Here is a 26,919-nt window from a genome sequence, read left to right as displayed (position 1 = left end):
AGAATACTGCTTTATACAGCTTATGCTGAGAAATATCAGTTATTTCTTCAAGCTCTGGAAATATGGAAGCCTAAATATATAATGCATTTCAAAGGATCCATCAGAACCAATCCAGCTTGGTTGTTGATAATTATATCTTTGAGTAAATGGATAATTTAACTATTCACAAGTCAAAACATAACAGCTGAAATGATATACAGCAAGAGACAAAGGAGAGACCTGAGAAGACCAATCATAGATATTCTGCAATTTTTCTTCTCTTCTGTCCTCAAGATGGGTTGAGTCCCTTGTTGAAGGGACTCAACCCATCTTGAGGACAGAAGAGAAGAATCGTCCACCCTTCTCTGTCCAAAGCAAGTTCTTTCATATGCCAACGGCTCTGAAAGCCCAATGCAGTTCTAAGAGCTTTATGACACATTAATTTGGGTCTTTCCCTGAGTCTTGTGTCCTCCATGGTGCCCTCAAACACCAAGCAAGGAAGTCTTATCTTGTTCCATTCACACATGGCCAAACCAATGGAGTGATGCTTTTTAATTGTGTTGAAAATTGTTGAATTAGGGATAATCAAATCTTGCAGCACTTGTGTGCCAGCCTTACGTTCTGTCCAATGAGTTCTGTTTATTTTTCTGAAACATTTCATTTCAAAACCTAACAGTTTCTTCTCTGCTTCTTTTTTAAAGTCCAAGTTTCTGCCCCATAGAAAGTTGTTGGTAGTATAATTTTAATAACTTTCTTAGTTATTAAAATTAAGTAAATTGAGTCTACACTCCTCTATATATAAAAATAGAAAACAGTTTAATATTACAAGACACATTAAAAGAAATATACAATATTCTGAGCTTTTTTTCACATGAACTTAACCACAACAGAAACTCATGTTTCTTAACTGCACCTGGGCTAATAAAGTTGAAAGAAACAACTTTTTTTTTCTTCAGCAAAAAAAGATACTTTATCACAGAGGAAACAGCTCCTTCTCTTGAAAACCACTTTTCTCTTACAAAAGTCTTGAAAATAACTGTAGATTTCCTATTCACAGTAAGAGATATGAAAGTACAGACTTGGATAGTAACTCTTTGATTTCAAACATTCTTGCATTCCACTATAAATGCCTTTCAGAAAAGTTGCACAAAAATGTCTCTATTTTCTTCTTCAAGATTCACAATTCTTTTTCTCTTCCTATACAAAGGATTTCCAATGGAAAATAATTAACCTTTTAAAGTTTGACTTGTCATAGCTAATATCTGGAAACAGTTAAATTGTTACTATTCTAAATGGCACATTTACTATCTGATAAACATTTTTCCTTCAATATGAGAAACTTCATTTATCAAGTTCCAAAGTTCCTTCAATTGCTTACACAAATGTTATTACAATCTAATGCAACAGCTAATACTTTTAAGAAAACTTTCTTAAAAGTATTAGCTGTTGCATTAGATTGTAATATTATTATTATTTAGGCCTCCAAAGAGTCAAAAGACTCATTGCTGGAGGTCCTTCCTAGGAAATACAAAGTCTATCATACCACTCCTTAAACTCATTGACTGTTCTCGCTCTCACCACTCTATCAGGCAATGCATTCCACGGTTCAACCACCCTCCATGCAAAGAAACCACTCCTCAACCTCTTGCTCACAGTTTCCTTTCGTAATTTCCAAGAATGGCCCCCTTGTCATCACTCCTTCCTGCTGTTCAACCAAGGGAAAGAACTCCCCAGTGTAATATATTCCATAAATATATTATATTCCATGGGGTATATTTTATATACTCTATAAAATATACCCCATGCTCTGCCTTGATCTTTTCTTTGGCTGCTTGGAACTCTTGGTTCCACAAGTTTGGATACAGTGGAAATTGAGATATTTTTGGAATTGTAGTTTTGCTGCCTGGACAATACAATCTGTAACATACTGCACTGCTGCTTCAGCATTAAATTTTGTAAGAGGAGAAAAAGTCAGCCTGGCCCATTTTCTACATGGGTATCCATGCAGGAGAACATGGTTCTGTGAAGACATAGTGCAGATAACAGAAAAATGATCACTTCCATAGATATTCTCTTCAAAAAAATCCCAAATAAACAATGGAAAAATGGCAGGGGAGCAGATCGTAAGATCTACTGCAGAATATAAATGGGTAGGCATATGGAAGAAGGTACTGATTCTATTATTAAAAAAAGAGAGCCAGGTCATGACTGTTGAGCATTCACTCAGTGATATAATCTGATCATTCACTCAGTGATATAATCATGCTGACACTATTCCACAGAGTGCTATGTCCATTAAAGCACCAAGGAGAAGCATGGGCTGAGGTAGTTGCAATATGAGATTATGAAGTCAGATCTCATTTAATTCACAACCTGGTGGTAAATAGGAACATACTGTAATAAGAAATCCCACAGACAGGCAAATTGCAACTTCTTCCAGAAGAGTATTAAGTTGGAAAGGAGCATGATTACACTGGGAGAACTACTCCACCATGGGCAGAATCATCCCTATAAACAACCGTAAAATATCTTAATGGTAAGTTCTCACTGAGTTTTGTGTTTCTGCAGCAAAACCCTGATATCAATCAATGTTTTGGCAAAACTGATGACAGTTCCACTGTAGAAATTTTCCTATTGTTTTAGCTTTATAGACCTGTCTGATTTCTGAGATGTTGAGGGTTTACCTCTGTCAAGCCTATATTTATCTAATAATTTACAGAAGAATGGATGGCCACTGTCAATCTCTTCCTTTGGAAATGTGTTTAATACATCATCTGATGTGTCAAGATCATTTGATAAATTTAGAATGAATACAAAAGTATCCTTTTTTTTTTTTTAATAGGGTTATTTGGTGGTTTATCTTTAGGTGAGATCCTTGCCATAATTTTCTTGACAAGTGGATTCTCATCAAATAGGATTATTTTTGGAGCTGTTTCAGGAACAAGACCATGGGTAGTGTGATGGATATGTTTCACAGAGAAACAGTCAAAATCATAAAGTTCAGGTGTGGTGAAATTATCAGATGATGGAATAGACACATAGGTTTGAGTTGCTATTGATATTTTCTTAATTGTCACCTTCTCAGCATTTAAGGATAGGTGGTTGCTAGCTTTTCTTACTTTTTTAAATTCTGAATTCTTTATTCTAAGCTTCATGTTATCATTCACAATTTTGTACTATAAAAATTTTGTGCCATGTGTAACCTAAAAGCAATGGCTCAATATGCATATAGTTACAAAAAGTAATGATATGCATCATCATTATATACACATATGTACATCTATATATAATCTCTCTCTCTCTCTCACACACACACACACACACACACACACACACACACACACACACCAAAGCCAAAACATTATGACCAGCGTCTCTTTGTGCAAATTGAAGCAGGAAAATAACACTGCGTATGCATGTCATGAAACAGTATAAATAACACCTGATACTAAGCTCTGTTAATTAGTGCTATTTTTGTTCTTCAGATGGGAATGGCAGTGGACTTAAGCAAGTTACAAGGCCAAATTGTGATGGGCAGACGACTTGGTCAGAGCATTTCCAAGATGCAAGACGTGGGGTGCTCATGGTCAGCCATGGTGAGTACCTTCAAAAAGTGGTATGAGGTAAAAAAAAACACAAACTGCTGGCAAGGTGTGGGCCAACTACAGCTCATCAACACTTGAGGTGAACGAAGGCTATCACGATGGTATCAGCTGACAGAAGGGTTATTGTGGTAGAGCTCGCTGGTAATTTGAATGCTGGTGACAGGTGTAATGTGCCACAACACTCAGTACATCGAACCCCATTTTCAATGTGGATTCACCATTAAAAATGCCTCAAATGGGCATGCGAGCATCAAAACTAGACTTTGCACGAGTGGAAGAAGGTAATCTGGTCTGATGAATCATACTTCCTGTTGAACCATGTGGGCGGCCAGATACATTTATGTCATTTAACTGAAGAAGTGTTGGCACCAGGATTAACTGTGGAATGAAAACAAGCCAGTAGAGAACAGTGTAATGCTTTGGGTAATATTCTGCTGAGAAACCCTGGGTGCATTCATTCATGTGCAAGAAACCATGGCATCTACCACCTACCTAAATATCACTGCAGCCCAGGTACATGCATTCAAGGCAACAATATTTCCCTTTGGTTGTGCCTTCTTTCAGCAGGATAATGCACCATGCCACACTGTCTAGACTGTGCAAGAATGGTTTGCAGAACATAGGAAGACTTCCAAGTATTGCCCTAGTTCAAATTCCTCACATATCATCCAATCCAACATCTGTAGCCTGTGTTGGAACAGCACATCTGATTTGCAGTGGCTCAACGACATGCTTTAGAAATCTTGAAGCATCAATGACAGATAAGAGCTGTTTTGGCAGCACCAACATCATATTAGGTAGGTTGTCATAATGTTTTGGCTCTTCAATGTGTGTGTATATATATATCTTGGTTTTTTAAGTCATTAAATCTATATTTAAAAATGTATCACAACAACCGAGTAGAAGCCTATGATCACATATATATATATATATATATATATATATGAAAGAATGATCATTAACTCGGTTAACATACATATTTTTATAAAGAATTGAATGACTAGAACCAAGATTTAAGTAAAAAGGTTTTAATATAAAAACATGACTAGTTTCGGCTTGTAACAGCCTTCATCAGGTGACATTATAAAAGAAAGAAAAAAGAAAAAACACTAACACACTGAAGCTTAAATAAACTATGAACATCATAGAGAGTCTCTATACATAACTGACATTAAATCGTTGTGTTTGTATTTAAAGCCTTAATACTTTAAGTTCTTTCGTTAGTTGTACTGATGGGAAAGTGCATGCTAGTAGCATCTCGTGAACGCCTGTAGATGATTACAGCTGAATGACAATCTGGGAGGTTGTACCTCAAGTTATTATTTAGATGAACAGGATTGAAGATGATTTCTCTAGATTCCATGATTTTTCTCTCTAGTTCATCTTCTGTTGCAATGATGAACTAGTAATTAATAAATTAATATTTTCAGATGGGATTGATTGTGGGTAACTGAAATCACGGAAAGCGAACCCATGGATAAGGGATGACTACAGTACAAAAATTAAGGTTTTTCTATTTCACTTATAGCACTATTTATCATTTTTCAAGTGAACAACAATTAACACTATACTATTTCCATCAATCTCTAAAAAAAAACATTTGTACAGACATTCATTCACTTCTACCACAAGCTTAAGCTGTAAAAAAAAAACTGTTGAATACCTTATTTTAATTATACATTACAACACCTGAAAGGAAAATCATTAAAAATAATCTTTCTTTTTTTTTTTAATATATATATATATATATATATATATATATACACACACACACACATATATGTTCATATTTTTTCTGACTGAATTCCAAGAATTAGACAAACAATTTTTTTAATTAATTAAATTTATTTTATTTAATTTCATTTAATTAATTAAATAAAAATTAATTGTTTGTCTAATTCTCGGAATTCAGTCAGTAAAAAATATGAACATATCTTCATACTGAGTAAATACAATGGATAATCATATATATATATATATATATGTGTGTGTTTGTGTGTGTGTGGTTCCCACACACAAAAGGTTATTTGTAAACCTATAGTACATTTGTACCATGGGTGAGCTAATTTTTATCAATTTTATATAGTTTTTGTAATTTTTTTTTATTTATTATTACAGACCTGAAACCCTGTTCTAGAGACTAAGCATGGAACTTTTTCAAACCACTTCATGCCTCCAGTATGCAGGGCAGTGGTCTCACACCGGGCAATGAAATTCATCTCCCACCTGAAGACAATCATAAACATCCATGTCCATGGCAGGATTCAAACCCACAGTCTATTGGTTGGAGAGCAGGTATGCTAACCACTCGGTCAACCAGACCAGTAATGAAAAATATGCTTCCAACACCAAAATATCTGTGCAACAATGTGAAGATTTTAATAATCATTATAATATAAACACTGAAAAATTAAAATCATTAGGAAATGCCAAATTTCACATATTCATTTGAAATAAATTAAATATTTAAGCTGGATTAATTATTTTTAAACTGAACTAAGCAAAAATTCACATGCCTGAAATATATCTGGGATATTAATTCTCAATATTAGCTAAGCATAATTACAACAATGGGTTGACCCAATAGTGGGTCAATTAAAGCACACCATACAATTATGTCTAGCTTTAAGCTTTTTTTTTTTTTTTTTTATTTTTAAGTTGCATGGTTGAAGAGTTAGTTGGTGTTCCAATTAATGAGTTTTCAAGGTATCTAAAATGAAAACCTTGTGTTCATCTTTTGCTTGTTGGGATATAAGGATTTTCATCCCAAGCAAATCTTATAAAATAAGAAATTTCTAAATTCCAATGAATAAATTATAAAGATCATTAATGTTTATATTGCATTATTATTTTTATTATTAAAATGTTAAGTAGAAGGCATCAAACAGTCACCAGAATGAAAGATTTTTTGGCAATGCAATCAAATTTAACTGAAAATTATATGGTACACAAACCTAGACCGTGGTGCAGAGCCAATAATCTGTCTACGATTTGAGGCAATTCTTCGTTTATCTATTCGTTCCGAACATTCATACAAGAAGTGATTGCCTAAGCAATTAAAACAGACTGGATTGCGAAATCTATAAAAACAAATACAAAAATAAACAGGTAAGCAATGTTAAATATAATGTTACAACAACTGATATCAGATACTCATTAGAAATTTTCTCAGCTCTAGTGTAGTTATCAAATGGAAATATAAAATGCCATATCACTTTAAAGCAGCCTGCTGAAATACAACAGGCATCAATTTTGGCAATGTACAATAGTTACATGACTTCTGACTCTCTCAGAATAAGCTACAATAGTACATGAGTAAACAAATGACAGGATCAGAAGGGGGTAAAAATTAAATAAATAAAAGAAACGGAATCAAGATCAGCCCAAGATCAAAGAATAAGCTATTCTCTGAAAATGGAAACTACATAAAAATGTTTCTGGATCATTGGATTTCAGGATGTTTCCGACATACTAACTAGTATCGAGTGTAAAGAGTACAGTATTTTTAGAAAGGACAGACAGAATAGGAGAGGAAAGGGCATGCTGCTAATGATATTTGATGACCTGATACCAGTTAGTGTTGCAACGTATGATTGTAATACTACTAACAGTTTTTCATGTGGCAGTGAGTTTGAAGACATCTGATGTGAAGTGGAATCCAACAAGATCAAATACATAGTGGGGTGTTGTTACAGACTTGGTGGATCCATTATTAGTAATGAAGAAATGCATCACCAAATAAAGACAATGGGTACAAAAAGAGTAATAATAATAATACTGAATCATTGATTTCAGTATTATTTTGATTCAATATTATTATTATTATAATAATAATAATATTGAATCATATTATTGATTCAATAATAACAATGTCAGCAAATTTAGTGCACCTATAAAATTGGTTATTTCTGTGTTTTTATTGTGTTTTCCTTCAGGAAATTTATGTTTTGTAGATACTAGATTTTAGTGTATTTAGTATTTTGTCACATATTTTATTAAGATATTTCAATAATCAGTATATGTTCAAAAAAAAAAAGCAAGAAATGTAATGCTAAAAAATGCACTGCAGGCAAGAACAAGAAGATTAGTTCTACTAACGAGGCTATTAGAGACATAGAGGTTTATGACAATGAATTAACCTCCAAAATATTACCTGTCTCCGGTTGGTGACAGGGTATTATTGAAGTTGAAGCATATCAGAGAGGACATGGGAATTGCAAAAAGTAGAGAGATGTTTAAATGAACAGAGAGAGAAAAAGAAAATTAAACAGAAAAATAAGAAACAACAAAGCAAGGAAATAGGTAAATCAGCAGGTAACGGAAATCAGGAAAGTGATGTTGTTAGTAAAAAGAAACAAGTTATTGGGTATGGTGACTCTATAATAAAACACGCTACAGATGAGTGAGTTATAACATCGAGCGAGCATTAAGAATATAAAGGAAAGTGTTCTAAAACAGAAAAGAAAAGTAAATGAAATCGCAGTTGTAGTGGGTACTAACGACCTAACTGACGATCAGTATGAGAGAGGACATGAAAGGGTTGTTGAAAGAGGCAAGAGTAAAGAGTGAGAAAGCGAAAACTGTCAGTATTTTACATCGCTATGATAAAAATTAATTAAGAAGAAGGGCTATGATGGCAAACAATTCAATATGTAGGCTGTGTAGAAGGAATGGATGCAAGTTATTGGATGTGAGGGAAGATTAGTTTTGTATTAAAGGGACGGCCTATACCTGAATGCGTTTTGTATCAGGAGTCTAGAAAAACTAATAACTGGTATGAGACCTAACACAGAGAGTAAGAGAAACTAAATTATAAAGGGAGGAATGGTGTGAATGTGAGTGTAAGAGCAACAAGTTATATAACTGTGTTAATAATGGGAATGGGCATTGTCATTGAAATGTTGACGAGGAGAGAACGATTTTGGGTTCGTGTTCGTCCAGTTCGGACCCATCAAACGTGTGCAAAATGTCTACAGGCATAAGAGAAGAATAGAGATATGCAAGTTGTCCAACTGTGTTAGGCAGACTGCAGACAAGACAATACAAAAGTACAAACAGGTAGATTATTATGTCTGTACACGAATGTTAGGAGTATCAGAAACAAAGGGATAGAGTTTGTTGCCTTACTCAATATGTTACCACCTCAGATTGTAGGTATTAGTGAGACCTGGCTATCAGAATCAGACTTACTAACTGGTATCAAGTGTCAAGAGTACAATATTTTTAGGAAGGATAGAGAGGAGGGGACATGATGATAATGATATCGGATGACATGAATCCAGTTAGAGTTGAGACCTATGATTGTAGTACTACTATTAACAATATTTCATTCCAATTACATAGTGGGGTTTTGTTACAGACCTGGTGGATCGTTTGCTAGTGATGAAGAAATGCATAACCAAATAGAAAAGATGACGGTGTAAAGAGTAATCATAATGGGAGACTTTAATTATCCAAATATTGAATGAGTAGCAATAGCATCTCATGAGAAGAATTTGTGGGACAACTTCCTCAAGCAGCATGTGACAGAAAGAACTCGAGGGCAAGGAGTGTTAGATTTCATTATAGTGTCATAGGGTGTTTCAGTTAAAGACGTAACTATTCTGCCTCTGGTTGGTGACAGTGCTCATGCGGTACTCACTTTGGAAGTGACTAAGTTTATAAACATTTCATTCAGAAAAGATTACATGCTGAACTACAAAGCAGAAAATTTATGACTAACTGAGGAGTATACTGAGTTCAGTGGAATGGGATCCTTTGCTGGATGGAAAGAATATCGACAGCGCATGGGAAGCATTTAAACAATACTTAAATGATGCGATATCAGAATGTGTCCCGAGAGTTCGAAGAATAAATACAGTAGGAGTCAAATGGATGTATAATCTTATTAAGCAAGAGATTCGTAAGAAAAGGATGATGTGGAAGGAATACCGTGTGGATAAGGGTGACATCTGTTATGCATGTTATAAGAAGCAGGCTAGAATAGTCACAACTGTTGTACGGAAAGCAAAGTCTAAGTATGAAAAGAAACTGGCTCTGCGTGCTAAAGACAACCCACAAGAATTTTATCGATATACTGCAAGTAAAAGAAAGAATGGACATGAAAGAATAACTCTTCTAAATCCTGATGGCATAAGGGTTACAGATGCAGAAGAGGTTGTTCAGTTAATGAGTGCCCATTTTGTTAAAAGCTATCAACTGGTGTACAACATTGAGCTCACTGTTACCTCTTCACTAGATGAAGAAACACAGGTGTATGAGGATGAGGTATTACAGCTGTTGCACAAATTAAATAAGAATTCAGCAATAGGGACTGATGGGATATCAGCACTTGTGCTAAAAGAGTGTTCAGCTGAACTGACCATTCCTTTGACCAGGCTGTTTAATATGAGTCTCAGAACAGGGAAGATTATGCAGGAATGGAAGGAATGTATAGTAATTGCAAAGACCGATGTATCCAACTATCGACCAATTAGTATATCAGGAGTAGAGGTGAAGATTTTGGAAAGGTTAGGGCTCACATTCAGAAATGGGTTGATAGTAGTGTATCTCTACTTTGAAATGAACAACATGGGTTTACTAAGGGAAGGTCATGTTTTAGCAACTTGCTCACATTCTATAACAATGTTACCATTGAACTAGACAAGGGGAATGGATACACCATGATACTTTTGGATTTTGCTAAGCCTTTTGACAAAATACAACATGGTAGACTGTTACATAAATTGGAGAAAATGGGTTTGGGTTATAGAATGTTAGCATGGATAAGAGGATGGCTGACTGACATATCAAAAAGTTGTATACAGAAGGATGTTGAATCTGAAGATTTAAGGTAACAAGTGGTGTACCATAAGGATCAGTGCTTGGTTCACTGTTATTAAATCTGTACATTAATGATGTTGGGAATTGGATTTGACAAGCGATATACAGCTATTTGCTGATGATGCAAAGATAGGTAGGATAATAAGAAATGCTGCTGATATGCAGTACGTGCAGAATGATTTGAATATGCTGGAATTGTGAGCATGGGAAAATGGGTGTCGGTTCAATGTCAGTAAATGTAAAGTCGTTCACTTCAGCATGATTACATATCCAATGTCATATTATATTGGTGGGTAGAAGAAACTGATGAGGCTAGGGATCTTGGAGTGTTAATAGATAGGACGTTGAACTTTAGGGGGCTATGTCGCGAATATTACAAATACAACTCAAAAGATAATTGCAATACTGAAACGAACATTCACATATAAAGATAAGGATGTTATTTTGTCTCTTTACACAGCTTTGATAAGACCTCACTTGGACTATTGTGTGCAGGTCTGGTCTCTGGTTTCTGTTGCGATTCTGATATTTTGGAGTGTTAAAAATGATATCAGGATTGTGGAATACTGATTATAAAGACAGATTGAGAATATGCAGACTGCAGACACTAGCATACAGGAGAAAGAGTGATGATATGTTTGAGACTTTCAAACTTCTGAAACTTCTTATGCAGACTGCAGACACTAGCAAACAGGAGAAAGAGGGGGTGATATGTTTGAGACTTAAAAACTTCTGAAAGGGTCTTGAAGAATTTCAATTGATGGAATTTTTCAATGTATGGACAGTGGGGAAAGGACGAGAGGGCATCCTTGGAAGCTGAGAATGAGACCATTGTTGTTCAATCTATACATTAATGATATTAGGGAGAGTCTAACAGGAGTTATATAACCATTTGCTGATGATGCAAAGTGGTGGACATCAGGGATGCTACTGATATCCAGAACTTACAGAATGATCTCAATAAGCTTGGAATTTTGGCAAACAGACATGGCTATCAGTTTAAAGTTATGAACTTTGGCATCATGAGATTTCAAGCGAAATATTATATTAGCAAGATTATGCTACAAGAAACTGATGAGACTACGGATCTAGGCATAAGTAATGGTGCATAGGAAATTGAAGTTCAAAGGTCACATAGCAAAAATTGCAAATAAAACTCAGAGAATAATTGCGATGTTGAAGTGAACTTGTAAGAATAAGGAAGTCATTTCGCCTTTATAAAGTCTTGATAAGACCGCACCTATTGTGCACGGATTTGATCTCCTAGATTCCAATCTAGGGATCAAATCCTCTAAGAAGCTGTGAAATGGGTGCAAAGAAGAGTTACAAAGATTATATCAGTATTATAGAAGTTAGATTATGAGAACAGATCGTGAATATGTGGACTGAGGATTCCAGTTAACAGGAAAAAGAGGAGTGACATGATATAAACTTCTGAATGGGTGTTATAGAATATCTTCTGATGAAATTTTTCATTATAAGGAAGGCAAGGAGAGAACACAGGGGCATCCGTGGAAGTTAAATTTATTTGCAGTTAAGAGAGATTTTTCTCTCACAGAGCAGTGAGTGAGTAGAATAGTTTGCCTTTAGAGGTAGTGAGTGTATCGAGTGTGAATGAGTTTAAGGGAAGGTATAACAGCTGGTTTGGATAATGTATAACCTTGATGAGTCTTGACTCCCTGGAGGTCTCAGATAATAATAATATCATGAAAATCAGAGCGAGTAGAGTTATGAAATATATAAAGCATAAAACAGAAAAGTTATAAGTATTGTGCAGAAAGCAAAATGGAGTAGGAAAAAAAATTGGCAAACAAAAATAATTTTAACATTATGATGCAAGTAAAAGAAACCAGAAGTAAATGAAGTTCTTCAAATAATCATTTCTAACTTCGCTAAGATATATCAACCAGATGTATATAACTTGCAACTGTCGATTCTATGTTAGCAAGTGCAAACATAGAATATGCAATGTAGAGTGATGATATTTCCAGTGGCATATTTGAAAGCATATTATGTTGGTGGGATTATCCTCAAGAAACTGATGAGGCCAGAGATCTTGGAGATACGGTGGAAAGGAATTTTAAATTCAAAGGTCACACAGCAGAAACTGCAAATAAAACTCACAGGATAATTGCAATGTTGAAATGAACAGTGACACATAAAGAATAAGGAAGTCATTTTGCCTCTTTATAAGGTCTTGATATGACAGCATCATAGATTTGATCTCCTAGTCCAGAGGAGATAAAGATGCTGTGTAAAGGGTGCAGAGAAGAGTAACAAAGATGATATTTGAATTATGGAATGTAGATTATGAGGACAGATTGAGATTATGTGAACTGCAGACAATAGTGTGCAGGAGAAATAGATTGATTATGATAGAGATCTATAAACTTCTGAAAGGGTATTATAGGATATCGACTAATGATATTTTTTGTTATATGGAAGGTGAGGAAAGGAAAAGGGGGTATTCATGGAAGTTAAGTTTCTATGAGTTAAGAAAGGAGTGAGGGCTAGCTTTTTCTCTCATAAAGCATTGATCGAGTGGAACAGTTTAGCTGTTGAAGTTACTGAGATAATCTTGTGGGAATAAGTTTATGAGAAGGTATGAGAGATGGTGTGGGTGATGTATGGCCTCTGTCAATGAATCCTCAACTCCCTGGAGGTCTCAAATAATAATAAAAACTTTGATGTCAATGATCTCCCTGCTCTATTCTTTATCAAGGATGAAACAATCTATTATTGAATTTTGCTCACCATTCAAACTATACCTTGTGATTTTGCAGCTTTGTCTTTCTTAAACCAGCCATTTCCAATTCTGAGATCATTTCTAATGCAAAAATATAACAAACGCTTATCTTTCCTCATTTCTTTGACCAAAACCAAATTGTGCAAAACTTTTTCTACTCCAGTTCTATCTTCTCCAACCAATCCATTAAGATCCTAAGATTATACTCTTATTTTGGATAATGCCTTCCAACTGTCTCTTAAATAATGTCTTTTCCTCCATATCTAAACCTTGTGGTGTATATACCTGAATACATGAAATATGTTTTCTATTACATTTGTATACAAGCCTCTTTATTCTATCACGAATTCCATCACGTTTTTTTATACTGACGATAAAATCAACATCATTTTTTTGACCAGTCATCAGCCTGGATACGAGGGACATCACATGCTTTTCATCAGAACTTCACTTTGCATGAATGATATTACTATGTACATATGTTTTAAAGCATCGTTTTGAAATTATAATTTTATAATTTCAACACGATACTTACAACAAAACACAATAAGTTCTAAGAAATAAAGAACCTAAAGAATTAAAGCAGTTTAAATATGCCAAAGAAGAATAAAATTAAACTGATTTAATGTATCTTTGAAGATACTTAAGGAAAAAAATAAGGCGCGTTGCTTATTTAGAGGAGTTGCTTAAGGATCAAAGCTGTATAACTGAGAGGAGACCTCCACATAGCCTTTAAAGGAATGTGGAGACCCGACCAGGGCTTCTGACCTAATGTCCAATTCTCACCTTCTCGTGGTGCACCCTGTTGGGTATCTACCTGGATAGTGAACAAACGAGGATGGGCTGCAAATTTGGGATTTAGCTGACCAAATTGCATTCTTATTGGTTAAACCAAAATACAAAATGATGCTACAACATGACAAATTTCATGCCAGCTGGGGCGTCACCCGTTAAACAAGGCCCCCATTGTTTTGGCCAGGGAACCAGGGCGAACAGCGAAAAGTCAGCTACTGGAACAAAACTAAAAACACACCCCAACTAAACATCACCAGAGTCAAAGATCGGTATTATCAACATAAGAAGCCTGAATGGCAAAGAAATGGAGCTAGCTGAGGAATTAGATAAGTTCCAGATCGACATAATAAGAGTGACTGAAACAAAAAAGACAAAAACTGGTGAGATCTTTCTGAGCAATAAATACAAAATGTTATATTCAGGCAATGACAATCAAGGAAAAGAAGGAGTAGCCATAGTATTCAACACAAAATACGAGGCTAATCTTGAATGGGAGGCAGACTCAAGTAGAGTAATGTGGTCAAATATGAGAATGGGGAACTGGACAATAAGACTTATTTGTGCCTATAGTCCCACAGAAGATTGTACTAAAGTACAAGTGGAGGAATTTTTTGAGGCTTTAGAAAAAGCAACTGATACAATGAAAAAGGAAAAGTTGGTAATTGTTTTGGATCTACATAGCAGAGTAGGAAATGATTATCAGACATACAAAATATTTTGGAAAAATTTGGAGAAAAGAGCAAATCTAATAATAATGGCAAATATCTGTTGGATTTCTGCTCAGGACATGGACTGGTTATTACTAACACCATGTTCCAACATAAAAATATGCACAATTTCGCATGGAGAGAAGAGGCGAGGAATATAAAAGTCTCATTGACTATGTTATTGTTGAGCAGGACACCAGAGTGTACAGAGGATTTGAAATTGGAAGTGATCACTATTTAGTCTTGAGCAGAATAAAATTAAATTTCATAATGAAAAGAATAACATGTAAGAAAGGTTTAAAGCAAATAAAAGTTGAGCATCTCTCAGATGTGAACTGTAGACTAAAATACACAAAGATAGTTGAAGAAAAAATGAAACAGTTTGAGAACAGGAACCAAACCTTGGAGATTCAGTGGCAAGCCTTGAAGAAAACCCTGATTGATTCAGCTAGAGAGGCATGTTGTGAAGTTGTCTGCAAGGATAGAAAAATTAGAACTCCATGGTGGACACAGGAAGTTAAAGAAGCAGTGAAAGAAAAGAAGAAAGCATATCGAAAGTTCCTGGCAAATAAGTCAGCTTGTGCTCTTAGAGAATACAGAGACAAATGTAAGAAAGTTAAACAGTGTAAAACTAGCTAAACAAAAGTCATGGGAAGACTTTGGCAAGAACATAGAAAATAAATATCAAGAAGGTGGCAAAATATTCTGGAGGTTGTTGAAGAAGCTTAGGAATGGAGGAAAGAGTGCTGTAAAAGGAGTTAGAGATGATAAAGGTGATACGAAAACGGGAGAAAAAGATATCATTGAAGTATGGAGTAATTACTTTGAAAAACTGCTAAATAAAACAAGCAGTGATGACAGCACGGTGATAAAAAACACTGACCAGACATGCAGTCAGGAATACATATCCATACTTGAAGTAGAAAAAGCCATCAAAGGCTTGAAATGTGGAAAGGCAGCAGGAGTAGATGATATTCGATCAGAAATGCTGAAGTATGGTGGTATAAAAGTCTTACAGTGGCTGCACTGCATAGTTCAGAATGCCTAGACAGAAGGGCGAATTCCCGATGATTGGAGTAGTACTCTCATAGTACCCATATATAAAAAGGGAAATAAAACTGAATGTGAGATTTACAGAGGTATATCCCTACTGAGTGTTCCTGGTAAGATATATGCACGTATACTTGAGAAATGGTTGAGAAGAATTGTGGAAGAAAAGCTTGGTGAAGAACAAGCTGGATTCAGGTCAAATAGAGACTGTCAGGATCTGATCATCACTTTACGACAAATAGTGGAGAAATCATGGAAATATAACAAAGATCTGTATTTAAGTTTTGTCGATTTGGAAAAGGCATATGACAAGGTGCCAAGAAAGATGCTATTCAATACGCTACAGTTGTCGTATTGAATAGCATCTTTCTTGGTAGTATGGTGTCAATGGGGCATTATATCATGCAATACTCAGTCTTTATTTGAGTTGTAAGTCAGCAGTTAGAATTGAAGGAAGTATAGGAAGATGGTTTAATGTTAAATCTGGTGTGAAACAAGGATGTACATTATCCTCTCTGTTATTCATTGCCTATATGGATCGCATTATGAAGGAAAGTGGTATTAAACATGATATCAAAATTGAAGATGTTAATGTCAGCTCTTTGCTTTATGCAGACGATGTTATACTTCTAAATAAATCCACTATAAGTCTGCAAGATTCTCTGACTAAATTGAATAGCTGTTGTAATAGATATGGTATGAAGGTCGGCAATAAAAAGACAAAGACAATGAAAATAGGTAGAATCATTGAAAATGTCAAGATGGCAGCTACTTAGGCACGATTTTTAGTGAAGATGCTAAATTAAATATGGAAATAGACAACAGAATCAACAAAGCTGGTATGGCAGGAAGTCAATTGAATAAATTCATATGAATAAGAGAGAAATTAGTCGGAACACTAAACTAGCTGTATACAAGACAGTGTTCAAACCAGTTTTAACTTATGGATCTGAGAGCTGCGTCAGAAGTAAAACACTTGACCAAAGACTAGAGACCGCAGATATGAGAGTCCTGAGAAAGATTATAGGCGTGAACAGATGGCATCAATGGCAATATCATATTAAAAATGAGGATATTAGAAAAGAACTTGACATTGTCAGCATTCAGGAATGCGTTAGCAGAGCTAATCTCAGGTGGTATGGTCACTTAAACAGAATGGGCGAGGAAAGATTAGCAAAAAATGTGTTCTCTGCCAGGTTGACAGGAAAACGACCCAGAGGAAGACCAAGATATAGGTGGATTGATATGCTACAAAGTGCCTTAGATGATAGAAATATAAGATCTGATAATGTTGGAGTCTTGACAAGTAACAGACTGATTTGGAGGAAAATTGTAGATAGGAAGTTAGTAATGATTTAAATTTTTCATGTTGTACTATCATATCCTGTACACCCCTTGAGGGTACATGGCAGGAATTTGATGATGAAGAGTTGCTTATAACAGGAAAGGCAATAGATGAATAAAAGATCAACAGTGATAATAAATTTAGCAGTTAACATTAATTGTTTTTGTAATAAATGAATAGGATGAATCAAATTAGTGGTACAAGCAAATATCTCAATATCCCTACTAATGTTGGCACAATTTCATAATTTTGGATTCTGGGAAAACATACTTTTAAAGTTTCTATAAGGACTTCAACTAAGTTTGGCTGCCTGGAACACACAGACAGGAAGTCAAACTTCAAATCAAAAGTATCACAGTTGGAATTATTAATGTAATAATAATAAATAAATGAATGAATAAATCACTTACTTAGATTGCAAATCCTTTTGCTCTTTTTCTGTTCTATCTTCAAGTACTTGTTTATACTCTTTTTCATAGCTATTTATTTTTAAGGAAACTGCTTCATAATATACCAAAAGTTAAATGAATTCAAATGATCTATGAAATACTTTTGAGACCAAAAATTTCTGTACTTTATACCAAAAAACATATAGTAGAGTTTCAAATACATTCAACTATTTGCTAAAATAAAGAGCCAAAAGGCTTCATTTCAGCGATGCACAATTATATAAATCAAGTGGATATGAAATCCAGCATTATTTCAAAGCCAAATTCTTTAGGAAACTTTCATAGTTTCTACATTCAACTATTATTATAGTATGTACTGCTACTGAAATAACATGCTATTACTTTATTAGAGAATTTCTCATCAATCAAAAGAATTTCTTCCTATCTTTCCATGAATTGTGTCCAAAGGCAGGCAAGTTAGCAAAGAGGTTTGTTGTAGAATGAAGGAATCCATTTTGTTGATGACTGACTAATAGAGTCAATTTGATTCTTTTTGTAATGTGAAGTGAATTCTGAGGTGCTGGCTGTTAAGGTTCACATTAAAAAGAATCAAATAACCATTTGCCTTTTCTTAACACATTTCTTGAAAGTCACTCACCTTTCAAATGGTTCATTATCAATCTTTTTTTTGTTTATAGAAAGCCAACACACAAACAATCACATCATCATTCAGTCCAACAGTATGGACTGAATCGTGATGTGATTGTTCTAATGATGTTGTCCTCTCCACAGAACTCAACTACCTCTGCTATACCTTCTTGATTAATGGCTACAGCTCCTACAAAAGAGATAAAATACCACATTTCCCTCCCCAAACAAATAAGAACAAAACACCAGTATTTCTATTCCATATATCTCAGGGTACATCTGAAAAGATAGCCAAAGTACTATTAAAATATAACCTTCACATCACATGTCAACTTAGCAATCTTAGAGAACATAAGAAATACATTTGCTCATTATTATGGCAAGTCAGGACCATAATAATAGGTAAATGTATTTCTTATGTTCTCTAAGAATGCTAAGTTGACATGTAGTGTGAAGGTTATATTTTAATAGTACTTTGGACACCCCTATACACAAGATAAAATGGAAGAAAATCAATGTGATATATAGACGTCATTACAGGTCAGAGAGAGAAAGAGACTATTTATAGTCAGCAATGGGCAGGAAACATTCTCCTAACCTTAACAAGTAGGGTTGCATTAATCTTCCAAAAATTTGAGAGCGAATCATCTTAAGATTAACTCCTACAATAACTATAATAACTCCTTTTATACAAGATTTCCATTTAGGTGCCGTCTCCTATCTAGGAGGTTGATTACCATGATGTGACTCATGGTTAACTACGGGTGTAACAACGTGGTGAGGACCCTATCTCTTCCACATATTGTCATAAGTATTCATGACTGTAATCTGTGTGTGTTCATGGCTAAGATATGTGTAAAAGTAGGTAACCAAAGTCATGGAAAAACTTCAGTAAGAATATAGAAGATAAATATAAGGAATGTGACAAAATGTTATGGAACCTATTGAAAAAGCTTAGAAATGGAGGAAAGAGTACTGCAAAAGGAATCAAAGATGATAAAGTTGACATGAAAACTGAAGACAAGGATATTCTAGTTATGTGGAGTAATTATCTTGAAATGCTGTTAAATGACACAAGTAGTGACAGAACAACAGCCGAAAATATTCAAGAGGAATACAAACAGGAGTGTGTGCGTGCGTATATATATTAAGGATACCAAGTAATTTTATAAACTTGGTTTTTTTTACTCCTTCTCCCAAGTAAGCAAAACAGTTAAGTTTGCGCCTGAACGTAGTTCAAGTCTAAAGGTAGTGCAACACCAGGGCAACTCGTTGTAAAGGTGGGTAAAGCTCTGATCACTATTCTTAGTATTTCCCCCCCCAAAAAAACAAGTTTTTTCTCAAAAAAAACCCAATTTATAAAATTACTTGGAATCCTTAATATATATTACTTTTCACACATATAATATATATATATATATCAATACTTGAGGTAGCAAAAAACCATCAAAAGTCTGAAATGTGGATACAAGATTAGAGGGCACTAAACTAGGACTTTAGATCTTTGTTTGTGACAACTGGAATTGTTTCCCCTTACTTATTACATATAAACTGTAACACACCGTTTTGTTCTGAAGATGCTGATTTGAAATCCAGCAAAGTACATGCTAGTTAAATAAACATCTTTTTATAATTTAGCATTTTGTTAAGTGTTGTAATACCATTAAAACAGTTATGAATAACATCCAACACCTAAGCCCTTCAACTAAGATCTTTGGTAAGGAATGTCTCATCTGACAAAAGCACATGTTCCTCTTTTTTTTTTAAGGAAAGCATCATAACTGAGATGTGCTATAGTTGTGGAAGATGCCAGGTGAGGCTTGATTAGGAATAGAAGATTGGGTTTTGATTCCTGCAAGTGATTGTGTATACCGTTAGCAGTTGCATTAATTTTCTATGTATCCACATAATTCTGGATATATTTTTCAAAATCCTGAATCCAAACTTCAATAAATTTTTGGGAAAAAATGCACAGTGGTGACTTCTGAACAAGCAAGTTTAATTCCTCATTTGTGTTAATAAAGTACTCTCTACATAGGTAACTCTTTAGGGGTCTACTGTCAAATATATATGTCACCTAGAACTATGTGTGAACATAAGCTAGATGTGACATGTTCATTCAGTTTCATAGTCATTCAGTCTAGTAGATGAGCATTATTCTGATGTAAGGTATATCTGGTGATTTCTGATTAAATATATATATATATATATATATATATATTTTTTTTTTTTTTTTTTTTTTAAAGCTTTTCTGCAAGCCTCACAACACTTATTCTTATTGATGTTCCCACCTGGATTTAAAAAAAATCTATGAAACCTTCATCCCAAATGAGTTACACTTCCATCTATGAGATTAGTACAGTTGAACTTTGTTGTAATGAGCACGGAAATAGTGAGATCACTGCTGTAATGGGCAAAAGGCAATAATGATTTTAATTTACACAAAATTCCATACAAATGTTCAGTTTTATAATGGGCATACTATCTGGACATACCATATAAATTTTAGTAATATGCACACATTCTTAATTGCTCAGGTAGCTCTTGGAATAGACAAAAATGAAAAGAGTGACGTAGCTTTTATAACCACTTGCATCAAATTACAGGCCAGTTTATAACTTAATCTTTTCATTTGGAACCATCCCCTAACAGTCTACCTCTCCAGTGTCTAACCTCTGGTCTTCCTCACTCACTTTACCCAAACACTGCCATAATTGTAAAATCAGTTAAAACAAGCCCTTCCATCAGAAACAGTTCTACTATAAGAAAGTATCTCTCAGTTCGCGAAAATTATTCACGAGTTAGAACATGGTGTGAAAAATTAAATGTGTAAAAAGTTTTCTTTGTCCTCAACATTATCATTTCAACATTGTGGAAGAATAAAAATGTTTAAGTATCAGCAGTGGAAAATAATATAAACGAAACAGAAAAATTTAGAAAGCACGAACTTACAAATATCGAAGCATTGCTTCAATGGTTTACTACACATGCTGGATTCTCAACAGAAAGCCTGATCTTGAAGGATCAAGAAGAAAAATCTGAACAATTTTTACACAATGATTTTAAATGTAACAATGGTTGGTTGGATCAATTTAAAAACCAACATAACATCGTAAGGTTGGTTTTTAAAATGAAATACTGCCTATTATTAATTAATATTGTTTTTAATTATGGAGAAATAAACTGTGTTTAGTTTTAAGTGTATGGTTTTAAAATTATGGACAAAGAAGTTGGGTTTAATATTACGAGTATTGTAATTTATACAAGCATATTCATACAAATAATATGAAGGCAAGTAATTATATTATTTTTTCTCCCTAATAATTCTTTTTTTTTAAATCTATTTTTTATTGAATTGTTGAGAATTTTTAAAAAATAGGAGTTAATATTTAACTCACTGATATAGAGAGTAATGGTTATAATGATAAAATTTTGTTGATCTCATGGTGCTCATTATAATTGGGTTTGACTGTATTTATATTTTGCCTCATAGTGACAAAATGAAGTATCATCACCAGCTGTGACACCTTTGAAAAATAAGGAAGAAATTCAAGATGAGCCTCTAAAAGATCTGAACAAATCTCTTAAACCCTTTCCTTTCTATCATATGCAGGTATCCACCCTAGCCTTTCAATCATCACTTAGACACTACACCTATAATGCCTAAGCCTTAAAGAAAGTTTTTTGAGCTGTGACACGGTGGTCCTGATAAACCCAATAACTAATTTCCTCTGATTTTCATCAATTGTGGTGTCTAATATGCTGCATGATCCACACTATCTTCTAAATGATATTCATCAGATTTTATTTTGCTAAACTATCTTCTGAAGTTGCTGATATCAAGAATGTATGCACCAAACAGAACTGAATATCTTTTGATCAACGTCCACTCTTTTCTTCTGATTTTATTAAAAACTTAATGACAACCTAATTCCATATGCAGATATCACTTGGACTGACTGCTGTCAAAAGCAAACAAAATATTTTCAATCAAAAAAAAAAAAAGTTCAAAAAGTATATAGTAAAGAACTGAGGATGTTAGGTACAACACGTACTTTTCATCTTAGGGAACTTCGATATAAAAGTGGGAATGAGTATGGCAGTTAGGCCCAGGTATTGCAGGCTTGGTTTGGGAGAATGCAATGTCCATGATGAGAAACTGTTGGAATTTGCCCATTCTAAAACATTAGTTATTACCAACACCTGTTTTCAGAAACATTCATAACACATCTATACATGGACATCTAACAGTGATGGTCAAGGAGGCCTGCCTCATTAGACTAGGTGTCACAATAAATCCTTAGTGGATTCATAGAAGAAACATCAACATGTGTGGATGACTTTTGAATACTAGTAATGCCCTGGGTAGGAGTCAAGGTTATAATACAATATACAGCCAAGAATTATCCAGGCCCAATTAGAAGACAAAGAGATATCAGATTCAACATGGGATCTGATCAAAAGCAGACAGTTGGAGAAACAAAGAGATATAGGGACTGAAGAATATACAAGATTACACAGAGAAGTCAGAAAAGCCATCTGGCAGGATAAGGAAAATTATTATGCTAACAAATATGAAGAGAGTTCCAGATGAGGTGCCACAATTCTAAAAGGAAGTTTCATTTAATTCATAACATTAAGACAGGAATGGAGCAATTAACAGAAGAACTGGATGTCCAGATAGAGTACTGTGAGGAACTGTACAACAGAGAGAATAAGCAAATTTGGAAGAGTTCTCTCACCAGGAAAATTTCGATTTAGAACTTCCTCCACTTAGACATGAGGTTGAAAGAGAAGTTAAACAGTTAAACAAAAAGGTCCCAGGTGCACACTGAATACCATAGAGAATTAAGGCCACAGGGGATGGAGAATAAGAGCACTGGCGTAGCTGGAGGGGGGGGTTCACCCCAGGAGGTACTTTTTTGGGGGGTTTCATGTGAGACAATTTAATTTGTCGATGATTCTTTTATTAATATTACGGGAGACTCCAGGGAGTCCTTAGACTCATCGAGGGAGGCCCTAAACATCATGTCCACACAACTATACGACATTCTCACAGTATCTATCATACCTTGCCTTGAACTCACTCACTGTCATAGCACCCACAACAGACTCTGGCAGCTTATTCCACTCATTTACCACTCTAAAAGTAAAGAACCCAGCTCGAACACCCCTGCTAACCACACTCTTGCCCAGCTTCCATAGGTGTCCCCTAGTTCTCCCATCACCAGTCCTGATCTCAAAAATACCCTCTAAATTAATCCTATAGAAACCCTTTAGCAATTTGAACGTCTCAATCATATCTCTCCTCCTCCGCCTATCAACTAATTCTGCAACCCACAAATCTTCAACCTGTTCTCATATGGTTCATTCCATAGACCTGCTATCATCTTAGTCACTCGCCTCTGGATCCTCTCCACCTCCTCACCATCAAGAAGGAACCTAGGTGACCAAATATGGACACAGTAGTCGAGATGATGTCTTATCAAGGCTCGGTAGAGAAGTACAATAACTTGCTTGTCTCTGCTCGTCAAGGTATTTTTCAACAACCAAGTGAATTGATGAGCTGATTTAGCTACTTTTGCAATGTGCCCCGTAAACTTCATCTCCCTATCCACCAACACTCCCAAGTCCGTGGCCTCATCAATCTCCTAGAGTAGAGTCCGCCAATGTGATATACTGCTGCTAATCTTTTCACCCCAAAATGCATAACCTAACATTTTGTCACATTAAATTGACATCCATTCTCCTTACCCCAGAACGCCAATCTATCCAAGTCGTCCTGCAAGATTTTGACATCTTCTGCATTCACTATCGCCCTACCCAACTATGCATGCATCAGCGAACAAATGAACTGTTCCTCTTAGATCCTTCCCTATATCGTTAATGAACAAATTAAACAGCAGTGGTCCAAGAACAGAACTCTGTGGCACACCACTAGTCACAGGCCGTCTTTTGGACTCTACTCCTGAATAAACTACTCTTTGATATCTCTCCATCAACCACCCACCTATCCATCTCACCAACCCTATATCCATTCCCATAAGTTGTAGTTTACAGATTAGAATTCCATGTGGTATCCTGTCAAATGCCTTTGCCAGGTCCAGCAGTATCACTGTAAACCCATTACCCTTATCCAGTTCAGCCGTCACCTTGTTATAAAATTTGAGCAAGTTACTGAGGCATGATCTACTCTTCACAAAGCCATGCTGTCCCCAATACAGTATCTCATTTTCATTAATCCATTCCTGTATTTTTCCCTTGACTACTTTCTCCAAGACCTTGACAACGACTCCTGATATGCTGATCGGTCGGTAATTTGCAACCATAGATCCTCCTTTATGCAGTGAAACTATTTTCCCCTCTTTCCACACCTTCGGGACTAAACCAGACCCGAGACTCAGATTAAACAACATGGTCAAGGGCACTGATAATTCTTTAGCCACTTCACGCAAGACCCATGCCAGTATACCATCCAATCCCACAGATGTATTCACATTAAGGTTCTGTAATAGACTATTCACCTCCACTTCATTTTCGTCACAATTCCCTTATAAACTATTGGTTCCTTCATTTTTTCAATGTCACCACCTGGATGATATACTTTTGCAAAGTGCTCGCTCAGTAACTCCACTATATCAACTGATTCAGTGACCTCCTTACCATCGTCATTCCTTAAAATCATTTTGCCATGTACAGTTTTTTCTTGCTTACAGCATATTGAAAGAACTGTTTGGGATTCTCTTTAGCTTACATAGCTAGTTTCCTTTCATAATCCGCTTTTGCTTTTTTTTTACCACACTCGTTACACTTCTGGCCTGCACTTTATACCGTTCATGCCTGTAGATCACCCCTTTCTTTAAATTCCCTCCACAGTTGCTTCTTTTTTTGCAGCTCAAGCTTAATGGTGTTATTCATCGATTTAACCCCTACTTGTTTTACTATTCGGACCCCAGGTATACAATCAGCCATAACCTCCTGTAAATGCTCCTTGACCACTTCCCATGCTCTATCGACATCCAGCCCTTGCAGTTGTACATGCCGTGGCACTGATCCAAGCAATCTCCTAAGTTTGTCATACTTGCCAGCATGGTAATTTCACATATACCCTGTCTTAATCAAAAATTCCACACCTTTAGCCACCTCCCAGGTCAAGACCTTATGATCACTCTCACCAATAGGTGGCAACATGGTCATATTCATTACAGTCAAATTCCCAGATGCTATTACCAGGTCAAGCACTCTCAAACCCCCTAGTATTTTCACTTACATGCTGTCTCAGATAGTTATCCCTTATCCCTCAGATAGTTATCCCTTAATAATTGAATAAAATCCATTTCCTTCCTCACATGTGTCCTCTCCTCCTTCCAATCAATGTTACCATAGTTGAAATCCCCCCATAATAATTACCCTCCTTCCACTCATTTCATCAATTTGTTTATGCATACTATCTCCACCATCTATTCCATCACCTGGTCTATAGGAGCACCCTACTGTATATTTTATTCTGCCAGTCTCAATCTCACACCAAATAGCCTCAAATGAGCTCTTTTCACTATCCTGCAATACCACTTCAATTCTCCTTGGCTGCAGTTCATCAGCTATCATCAATAACACCCCCCCCCCCATTTTATTCTCTCTGTCCCTCCTAAACACACTATAACCTACACATTCTATCCCACTAACTATATCATCTTCCGCCAGCCATGTTTCACTAATGCCAATAACCTGTGGCCAGGAAGAGCCAATCAAGGTCAAAAATTCTTCCTTCTTGTTCCTAATACTCCTGGCATTAGTATACGTGAAATGCAGTGATCCCTTTGTCCCACCCCTATCTTGATGCGTTATTCTAAATATCCCATTCCCATTTTTTGTCCTTAGTGCTGGATCTGGTACATTATATACATTCTTACACTCAACTGTCTCACTGATGTCCGCATATCCACCACCCCCCTTGGTAGTTCTAGTTTCCCTGGTTCTGCACATCCATTTTCACTTCATTCAGCAGCACATTTTCCAGTCTCCGCACACCAAATCCATTCAAATACGGGCCATCCATCTTGTATAAATTTTTTCGCCCATCAAACTCATTCCACTCGTCCACGAATTCCACACCACACCGTCTGCATAACCTTGGACAGGTTATGCAGACGGTGTGATGTGGTGTCATACCGCGGCAATAGACTCACCATTCTAACTTTGTCACTCTTTTCTTTTGCTACCTTTAACAATACTTTCAAGTCCTCTCTCATAAACAATGTATCTCCTTTCAATTCATTCGTACCCACCACAACTATCAATTCTTTCACCCTCTGTTTTTGGGCTCTAATACTCTCTCTTACTTCCTTAAATTTCGCATCCAGTAAGTACGATTTAGTTAAACTCCCATCTATCACTCCTCTTAATAACGAGTCACCATACAACACTCTTTCCTTCATTTCAGAAACTCTCTCACTCTTACGCTTATTTTTCCTTTCAAACACTTGTTTATTTATGTTAGCCGAATCACTCTGGAAAGAGTTTTGCAGGTGCTCTAATTGCCGCTGTGCATTTTGTATCACTGCGCGCAACCTAGCAATCTCACATTCTACAAATAATTCCTCATTTTTTTTATCATTTAAACCATTTTCTCTCTCTGTATAGTTAATAACGAGTCACCATACAACACTCTTTCCTTCATTTCAGAAACTCTCTCACTCTTACGCTTATTTTTCCTTTCAAACACTTGTTTATTTATGTTAGCCGAATCACTCTGGAAAGAGTTTTGCAGGTGCTCTAATTGCCGCTGTGCATTTTGTATCACTGCGCGCAACCTAGCAATCTCACATTCTAC

The 26,919-nt window shown here is 35.5% G+C and overlaps 1 protein-coding gene across 2 annotated transcripts in view; it reads right to left on the bottom strand.

The window, feature by feature from the left end:
* Positions 1-26,919, bottom strand: part of LOC150104483 (zinc finger CCHC domain-containing protein 8 homolog) — a 341,337-nt gene that overhangs the window by 221,259 nt on the left and 93,159 nt on the right. For both annotated transcript variants that reach the window (XM_090395663.1, XM_090395664.1), the window contains exons 5-6: positions 17,460-17,528; positions 6,539-6,664 (exon numbers count right to left, since the gene is read on the bottom strand). In XM_090395663.1, the coding sequence (XP_090251789.1) occupies positions 6,539-6,664; positions 17,460-17,528 (195 nt within the window). The remainder of the gene's footprint in view (positions 1-6,538; positions 6,665-17,459; positions 17,529-26,919) is intronic.

Source organism: Typopeltis vanoorti, chromosome 7 (assembly GCF_054136105.1).
Source record: "Typopeltis vanoorti isolate ZY-2024b chromosome 7, IOZ_Tvanoo_1.0, whole genome shotgun sequence".
NCBI lineage: Eukaryota > Metazoa > Arthropoda > Arachnida > Uropygi > Thelyphonidae > Typopeltis > Typopeltis vanoorti.
This window is presented reverse-complemented; position numbering and strand designations above follow the sequence as displayed.